Below are 9,671 nucleotides of genomic sequence, written 5' to 3'. Positions count from 1 at the left end.
TTACTTCATATCATTCATACTTGTTTACACAGAGTACTTTTATTATACTAGTCTTGTTTGTGAGAAATGGGAAATGTATTAAACTGCAATAAAGCCAACGGATTTAATTAAAGTACTGAATCAAATAAATGACATGGCTTCGAAGAAAATGTCTTTAACCAACAAACAATCGTCCCTGATGAATTTTGTCAAGAAAAGTAGTCGAGATTCTTCAGGAAATAGAAGTCCAAGGTATGTTTTGAATGATAAGTAAGTTAAGTATCAATATAATGATTTCTCGGAGAAATAAATGTTTGAATTCGAAAATAATTCGTGTGAAAGCGATTTACATTTATTGGTGGGAAAAATTACAGAAGAACAAGTTGGTATCAATATTGTTTTATTTAAAAAAACAACACTTACCTTATTTAAATAATCAGTATAAAATATGTTGTACTTTGGTAAAGTGAAATTTATCAAAAGGTTGATTAAAATCGAAAAGTAATTAAAATATTTTTGAAGGTAGTTAGAGGTTGTTGATGATGCTAAATAACAATAAAACAATAGTGATATATGCTGATTATTCTTATTTATTTTTTTGAGAAACATTAGTAATATAAAATACAAATAAAACTATGATAATGCGAAGCTAAATTATCTGCTGAACTCATGTTAGTATTTTATTTTATACTTTGTTTATCTTATAAATACTTGAATAACACACAAATATTTACCTACATAGAACATTATGATTTATATTATTACTTTTGGTAAAGTTTTATAATGGGTGTAGTTGTTCTATTTATATATAGTTGCCCAAGACATTTGTTTACTACCCGAAGGTTCATTGTCACTTGTGTGTCTTTAAACATTAAGGACAATTAACACTTACAAGAGTTACAAGTCAATGTGGCAATATTTTGCTATATTATAGGCTATATTTTGAGTATGAATTATGTTTGTAACAGATAAAACAATGTTTTTCCAGTGGTGTAAATGAGCTGGCCTCAGAAAAGAAGTCTAAATTTGTTTGGAAGTCTAAATCAACATCAGCTGCTACTGCTTGTAAGTTTTTTATTGTTAAAACTTGTTATCTTTTATATATTTATCTTTGTGTAAAACTATTTTTTTGTGTGTAACAATGATAAATTTGTAGTAGAAGATCCAAACTTGAAAAAATCTGCACCAGTCTGAAACACACAATGAAATGTATTTTATAATAAATTTAGTATATTAGAAATGGTGTTGCTAAAAAAATCCTTGATAGACATTGGGTTTGCTTTAGTTTGGCTGCTACTTGTACACTTTCATTTGTGTTATTGCTTACAATTGATTAAATATTGTCATCCTTAGCAAGGATAGTGAGATGTGTGAACCCACAACATATTTTTATCTAAACAAATTTTCAAATTCTATAATAGAAAAATTTCTTTATTTGCTTAACCCATCATGCAACCAACAATTTTTTGGGTAATTTTAAACAATCATCCTATGTTAAAAGGTGAATGAAGTTGGTAAAAAAAATGGGAAATCATGAATGCACCATTGTGGCGCGCGGGGCGTTCAACCTGTTAAATAGAGACTAAATATGAATACAAATACAAATAATATTTGTTGTATTTGTATTATTGTATTATACTAAATATGAAGAAAATAGAATTTAAATAAAAACTCTTAAAATAAAAGTAACGTAACTTTGTGTAATTTCCGTAAGTCATTTCCTTGAGACAGAGTGCCGTAAGGCTAGCTATTTGATAGAGCTTTATTTTATTTTAAATATTTGCTTCTGTAGCCCTTCAGTCTATGTATATGACAGCACTCCTCCAGATTGTGGTCTTGTTTCAGGGACACCACCATTCAAGCAAAATCCATTCAATGTTTCTCCATGTCAAGTATGTACCAATTAAATAATTTTAATTTATACAAAAAGATTACATTAAATACAATAAAAGCAGAAATTAAATAATCTAATTTAAGCTAAAATAAGAACTAATTCTTTAAATCATAATTAAGTCTAGAAATTTTTCCTTTCCTCGTTAGATAGCTATGCTAATTCCTAGAGAGAGACAGCTGCCGGCCCTTTGGCTTCCAGTTGTGTCAACCACACGATTTCCAAATCTTTTAACAGCAGATTATAATAAGGTGAAGATATTTTTTATTTTTCAAGGCCCCACAGCCGACCCATTTGTCAAGTGTGCCACCAACATTGAATACCCCACCAACAGCAAGCAAACCACTACTGAGACCGAATAACTTGCGAGCTCCTGTCAATAATGCTAGTAATGATATGTTTGCCATGGATGTGGTAAGTACTTCAACTGTACATGAGGTAGGGTTGTGGTGTAGTATTGAAGTACATAATGGAGACAGGCAAATTTACAGTCGAGTTCATAAAACTGTTAGCAAAATTCTGATCAAAAATATCTGAACACGCTTCTACGCCGTTAACAATAGAGTTGTGTTCAGATATTTTTGATCAAATTTTTGCTCACAAGTTTGAACTCGACTGTACGTGACAACCTTAGTTATCCATCCTCCTATGGCCCAGTGCCCTATATAATTAATAATATATTTAGAAATAAAATAAATAATTCATTGATATTAATGGATTTATTTGTTTCAACAAATAGGATGCTTCAGAGGTTGAGACTGCCTAGTAGGTATAACCTGCGGCCCACCATAAACAAAATATGACATCGAAATTTCAAACTTAATGTCTCATAGATAAAGTTGAATTTGTTTTTGTGTAAATTTGAATGATACAGAGAAAATGACACTTTATTCCTTTTTCAAAAGATATGACTTCTATTGCTAACAATATGTACTAGTATTATCACTTTGAACCCCAGGAGGATAAAATACCTGTGTCAGATCCCTGTGTCTGTGCCAATCCCGCTCCTAAAAAGTTAGTACATTATAATTAAGTTCCCTTAGGGTATTTGTGAACTTAATTCAATTTAAAAGATTACAACTTACTTTAAAGATTACAGTAGCTTATTATACTTAACTTACATTCACATTAATAATAGGTAGAACTTATTGAAATGTGACATTAACTCTCTCATAAGTGACAAAGTTTAGTGTTCATAAAACATAAATTTGCCTTTTGCCGCAGGAGGCTAAATCATCATCTTCACATAATTTTAACGTGGTCATAAACATGTGTAAGGCTTATTTTTACCCTCATTTCTGTTTTCAGGATGATTCCATGGAATATCCTGCTGACTCCACCAATAAAAGTAAAACTCCAACACCGAACAAGAGTAACAGATCTGTTAGAATAAGTGAAACTCCGTCGCCCCCTAAATATGAACATGCGAAAGCGATAGATATTAAAAAAGTTTGCAGAACACCAGAAAAAAATAGCCCAAAGAAAGACAGAGATCCTTTGAAAAATTTAAAGCTAGATAGTTCTATATCAGAATTTCTACATAAGATTTCGCAACATGACGCTTTGAAGAAAGTTAGTGAGGTAAGCGGAAGTTTCTACTTTGCTATGAATAAATTACCCAAAACCCATTCAAAAGCACATCTTTTTCCATCCACATTATTCCAGGGCACTAAATACTTTTAATAAGATTGCCATGACACTATAGGACTATATAGGTCAACGCAAGTTGTTTCGTAGCATCCGTGATACTTTATCAAACTAAACCTACTTGGCGCAGGCATCAGCGTGACATTGATAAAGCACCATGGATTGGTTCGAAACATGTTGAGCACACTTTGACTATAAATACGATAATAAGAAAGATCGAAGTATTGAATTTTTAGATAACTAATGTTTATTTAGGAATGATTTACTTTGCTGCTAAATTAGTCTTTTGTGTCCGAAAAAGTTTACTTTTCTCATAGACAATATTATGATTTATGATCACAGTTGTTGCCGAAATAACGATATACCATTAACTATCTATTGCTTCTAGGACTGTCCCCTACAAACAAAAGATATAGAAAACTGCAAATCAATGTACATTGAAATCCTTGAGAAAATCAGCGACGCCTTCGACAGAATACCCAACTGCATCAAAGACAAGTTTCCGGGCTACGACAACAGAACTTACGCTAAAATGAAACAATTGAAATCGAAGTTAAAAGCGGCTATTATGAAAGAACCAGATGATTTAACACAGCTCTCTAATGTGGAGATTAACCAACCCAGTATAAGTCAGTTAAATGGTCGTGAGAGCCCGTCTCTTCTGCGGAACTACGACGACTTAGACGACTTTGAGTTGCCGCCCAACAAAAATCTTCTAAATGTTGAAAAACCGGTTTTCGACTCCGACACATCTACTCCAGAAACATTTACATTCAATAAAGATGGACCAAGTAAAACGATTTATTCGGACTTAGCTAAGAAATCGCTATCATTTGATGCACTTTCACCTTGTAATGTATCAACAAAGAATGACACCAATCAGTCAGATGTAGAAATTTTAGATAACTCAGAAAGTGCCAATCGAAGTAAAGGAAAATTCGTTTTTAAAAAGCCTTCAAGATTAAGCGAAGATAGTAAAGTTGCACCAACTAGGGATGTACCTTCAAAGACTTTAGAAAGATTTAAAATGGCGTCCGAAAAACTTAAGCCAATGCTGCCTCAAGAACCTGTTAAATGTGTTCCGCTAGCTAATAGCTCAGTAGGTTTCCAACCTCCACAGTTAAGTAAAAACTCGTTGGTGTTTAATAAGCCATGTACGGCTGTGTCACCTATTATAAAAGAGCCTGTTCGTGACTATGATGATGATGATTACGATGTGCCTATAGACATGGATGACCAGACAGATATTATGCCAGAAAGTTCAAATAATGTCATCAACATAAGTGACTCTTCTGGCGTAAGCAACACTCAGGTAGTGAACGGCAAAGAGGTTGCTGTTGACGAAGACGGTTGGCCGGAATACAGGATGGAGGACTTTGAGGATGACATGGAAGCCCTGACCAAAGACCCGGAGCTGGTCAAACTGATGGAGAACTCGGTGATGGAGTCTGATGCGCCTAAATATGAGGGCATGGGAAACTTTCATGAGGGGACGCAAAATGATGGAATTACAGGTAAAAATTACTGTAACATTATCTGTATTTATGTCATTTTATTATTGATGGTTCATCCTTGTCGCCCAGTCCTGCGGTCAACCAACCCCTTCATAAAACATTGTGACCTTTGTTGCGGCTTCATAAACCTTCAGTATAAATGTTTCAGGCGAGTTCGATGGCACAGACTACCCCCACTCGGCGCTGATGATGGAGATGTTCGGCGAGAAGTTCGGGCTGCGCTCCTTCCGGCCCAACCAGCTGCAAGTCATCAACGCCACTCTGCTGGGACACGACTGTTTCGTGCTTATGCCGACTGGCGGAGGTGAGTCGTGCTGTGATAGACAGATAACGTGCGACAATACTGTAATACTTGAAAGAAAAACAGATTATGCACCTCGCATTAAGTAATTTATATTGCCCTCGTGCTTTTTAAAGCCCTCGCTGACGCTCGGGCTCCAAATCGGCACTCGGTGCAACAATAAATAACTTTCTGCTTGGTGCAACAATCTACTATTAAATCTGAAATCAATCTGAAACAAAACGTATAACTTGCTGCCACAGCGATGAACTGGAAAAACAAAACCTGCCATGTCTTATATAATCCTACTTGCAGGCAAGTCGCTATGCTATCAGCTGCCTGCCATATTAACCCCGGGCGTGACTATCGTCATATCGCCGTTGAAATCGCTCATCCTGGACCAAGTCAATAAGCTGCTGTCTCTTGATGTAAGTTCACGCGTTTCTCTTCCAGTAATACTAAGCTCTTTGTGATAAGGTTTTTTAACCCCTGACGCAAAAAGCGGGGGTGTTATAAGTTTGACCGCTATGTGTGTTTGTCTGTGGCACCGTAGTTCTTTAACGGGTGGACCGATTTGAATGCGGTTTTTTATTTGAAATCAGATTTTCTAGCGATGGTTCTTAGACATCTTTCATCAAAATTTTAAGTTGTTGGTGTATCTAACGTTTGTAGAAAAATATTTTGAACAATATTCGAATGGAAGTCGAGAACCATACAACCGATACTAGCAACACTAGATACATCATTATTATTTTTTGGATATCTGTGGAGGGTACAAATGTTCTAATTATTTTTTTACTCTTTTTGTACGCGCGCGGGGCCCCTAGCTGATGCGGAACCCCTAGGCAGTTGCCTACTCTGACTAATGACTAATCCGGCCCTGGGAGCCTACTTCAAAAATCGAAGTTCGTGTCGTACCGTCCCTCTCACTCTCTTATTAAATAATATAAGCGTCAGCGGGACGGCAAGATACGAAGTTCGAATTTTGCAATTCGTAGCATAGGGCCTGCTGGGCTACTACGAAACTCAAAACTCGAAGTTCGCGTCGTGCGATCCCTCTGACACTTATACTATTTAATACGAGAGCGAGAGGGACGGTACGATACGAACTTCGAGCTTCGAGTTTCTTAGTAGCCCATCTGGTCGCAACTAGTTCTAAAGTTAACGAAACCTGTAATGCTACGTCTACACGCTTGCCGAGACTTACCAAACGTCTACAAACTCCAAGCCTGTATAAACGCTTGAATGCCATTTACCCGCTTTCAAGTGCGTTAGTATATTACGGACAGGCAAGCATGCCAGACGTGGAATTCGGCGCGAGCTTGTAAGTGACACTAAACACGAGCCAACGTGTAAACACGTCGCAAGCGCTTGCCGCAAGCTTCCTTTCATCTGTGTTCAAAAATCGACAGTGACCTGGATCGGCAGCAAGCCTATCCAAACGCCCCCGTTAACACGCTTGTGCTTGGGCAAGTGTGTAAATGATAAAGCTTTTTGAGTTGTAGATCCCCGCGGCCCACCTGTCCGGGGACGTGTCCCTGGCGGCGGTGGATGAGATCTATCACAAGCTGGCGCTGCGCGAGCCTCTCATCAAGCTGCTGTATGTCACTCCCGAGAAGATCAGCAGCTCGCCCAAGTTCCAGGCCGTGCTGGACACGCTCTACTCGCGGGGGAAGCTCGCCAGGTAAAGCCAGGGGTCTCGTATTGTATTGTAAAACGCTTTATCCTACTTATATTATAAACAAGCTGTTGTCAGTTTCAGTTTTGTTACTGTGAGATAGTAAGTACTGATGGAAATAATATGTAAATCTTTCTTTTGCTATCCGGCTGCCCGGGAAATTGCCTACTTGGAGTTGCTTGTACTCGTGGAGTTTGACTGCGTTTCCATCAAAAAGCGAGGATGTGTTGGTGGAAACAGCTGTGTGGAACGAGGCGAGATAAATGAAACGTTTCTATTGGTTGATGAAAAACACATTTCTTGCACATCTCTGGTGGAAACGGAGTCTTATGCCGTTATTTCGCGTTTTGAGTGTGAGTGTGTCAGGTTCGTGATCGACGAGGCGCACTGCGTGTCCCAGTGGGGGCACGACTTCCGTCCCGACTACAAGCGGCTGTTCGTGCTGCGCGAGCGGTTCCCCGCCGCCGGCATCATGGCGCTCACCGCCACCGCCACGCCGCGCGTGCGCATGGACATATTGCATCAGCTCAAGGTACACTGACACTCTACATGTACACTGGACCGATGGACCGATAGCCACACTCAAACAAACTGATACATGGACCAGGGTCGAACCTTTCCTACTACCTACTAACTAATATCATATTAATACTAATAAATATTATGGGACATCTGACACCAATTGACCTAGTGCCAAACTAAGCAAAATAAGTACTATGGATACTAGGCAACGAATAAACATACTTATATAGATAAATACCTACATACTAAACATCCAAGACCCGAAAAGAAACATTCGTATTAATTCATACAAATATCTGCCCCGGCCGGGAAAAGAACCCGGGATCTCAAGCTTTGTAGTGGTTTCCTTAACTACTTGGCCATCCCATAGTATATCTCTCTCTTGCTAAGAGGAGTCCTGTGCTCTGCAGTGAGACGTATATAAGCCGAGACGATCATGTCAACAAAATCATAGTGAAATTGATTATTAACAGGTTCCACCCTGCAGGGCTACTACGAAATTCGAAAATCGAAGTTCGTGTCGTACTGTCCCGTCAACGCTTATATATAATTTAATTCGAGACTGAAAGAGACGTTATGATACGAACTTCGATTTTCGAATTTCGTAGTAGCCCTGTAGGTTCGTGAATGAGTTACTTCGACTGTACACGATGGTCCAATGTAGACCATCGCTATTGTGTATAGGGGGGCAATGGCGCGTGGCGGTGGACAATGGGCCATGGTGCGCAATGTAGATGTTGTTGGTTTCCAACTCTCACTCATGATGGCGACTGAATAGCACTTGACACGTGGCGCCCTGCTTGATCCATTGTGTACTGAACGATAAAAAATGCTCTATATCATTAAAATCTATGCTTTGTTTGTGATTGGCAAAAATAAATGACATCATGTTGACGAAATTTAACAATCGTTTATAAATGAGGGTAATTAATGTATTTACATGAATAAGGGATCTTTTTCTGTTTTTTCTGTGCATCTATATTTCAGTTTTTATTTTCGACATGGATTTTACGGGATGACCGTTATAGTGTCAAAATTTGGAGTTGACATAAAAAATACAAAAAGACTCCAAGAACCAATCTTAATGAATAAAGGACTTATTTATGTAAAAGTGAATACTAAAATTCGTGTCTGTGTGCAGGTGACAAAATGCAAGTGGTTCCTCTGCAGCTTTAACCGACCGAATCTGGCGTACAGGATATTGGAGAAAAAACCCAAATCCATCAATCAAGACGTTGCCAACATCATCAAACAGAAATTCTTCCGGTAAATTAATAAATAAATAAATATATCATAAATAAATATCATGGAACACTTGACACCAATTGACCTAGTCCCAAACTAAGCAAAGCTTGTACTATGGATACTAGGCAACGGATAAACATACTTATATAGATAAATACATACTTAAATACATACTAAACATCCAAGACCCGAGAGCAAACATTCATTTATTCATACAAATATCTGCCCCGGCCGGGAATCGAACCCGGGACCTCAAGTTTCGTAGTCAGGTTCTCTAACCACTTGGCCATCCGGTCGTCAATACAATACAATAAGATACAATACAATAACTCTTTATTGAACACCAACACATAGTAAGAAGTACAGATAACACAGATGTATAGAGATTAAATACTTGGATTTCGATATTATTTTAAGCTTCTCATGTTCTATTCGACGAGTATCTCTTCTCTTAAAACTAGATTTACCGTAAGAATCAAGGTACTGATGCAAAAATCGCTGGTGATGGAAGAATTCTTAACCTCATGAAGTCATAAATTATAAACCTTATAAATATTAAAAAAAAGTCAAAGCAAGTTGAATCTAATTGTTTTGGGAAAATATTGTCAAACTGTCATGGTTTAAAACAATAGAAAAACTAAAGAATTTTTACTTTGTGTCGTTTTTATAGATCCGTAATTCTCTTGAACTTATTGTAAGTAGCACAGGTAAGTAGTCACTATTGATAGAGAGTTCGTTGGCCTCGGCTATGTTGGAAAAATGGCGAGGTCGTTTCTCACTGCCTTCTAGCATAGCTTCTAGCCTTCAGAGCGCTGTTTCCCACTCATACTAAGTCGCTTTTTACCACTCCCAAGGAAAGAGAAAGTTTAGATTGCAAGTTTTTTATTTACCAGCTTCCAGGTTGGATTGACTTGA

At 37.6% G+C, this 9,671-nt stretch overlaps 1 protein-coding gene across 1 annotated transcript in view; it reads left to right on the top strand.

Annotated features, from left to right (window-relative positions):
• Positions 1 to 9,671, top strand: part of LOC141440010 (uncharacterized) — a 23,322-nt gene continuing 13,651 nt past the window's right edge. Inside the window, exons 1-11 of the mRNA XM_074104468.1 lie at positions 1 to 231; positions 968 to 1,044; positions 1,825 to 1,871; positions 2,147 to 2,284; positions 3,179 to 3,451; positions 3,906 to 5,031; positions 5,180 to 5,335; positions 5,627 to 5,739; positions 6,817 to 6,995; positions 7,356 to 7,521; positions 8,653 to 8,777. Coding sequence (XP_073960569.1) covers positions 134 to 231; positions 968 to 1,044; positions 1,825 to 1,871; positions 2,147 to 2,284; positions 3,179 to 3,451; positions 3,906 to 5,031; positions 5,180 to 5,335; positions 5,627 to 5,739; positions 6,817 to 6,995; positions 7,356 to 7,521; positions 8,653 to 8,777 — 2,498 coding nt within the window. The 5' untranslated portion in view covers positions 1 to 133. The remainder of the gene's footprint in view (positions 232 to 967; positions 1,045 to 1,824; positions 1,872 to 2,146; positions 2,285 to 3,178; positions 3,452 to 3,905; positions 5,032 to 5,179; positions 5,336 to 5,626; positions 5,740 to 6,816; positions 6,996 to 7,355; positions 7,522 to 8,652; positions 8,778 to 9,671) is intronic.

The sequence above is a fragment of the Choristoneura fumiferana genome, chromosome 21 (assembly GCF_025370935.1).
Source record: "Choristoneura fumiferana chromosome 21, NRCan_CFum_1, whole genome shotgun sequence".
NCBI classification, from domain to species: domain Eukaryota; kingdom Metazoa; phylum Arthropoda; class Insecta; order Lepidoptera; family Tortricidae; genus Choristoneura; species Choristoneura fumiferana.
The sequence above is the reverse complement of the archived record's forward strand: the minus strand, read 5'-3'. Positions and strand labels throughout refer to the sequence as shown.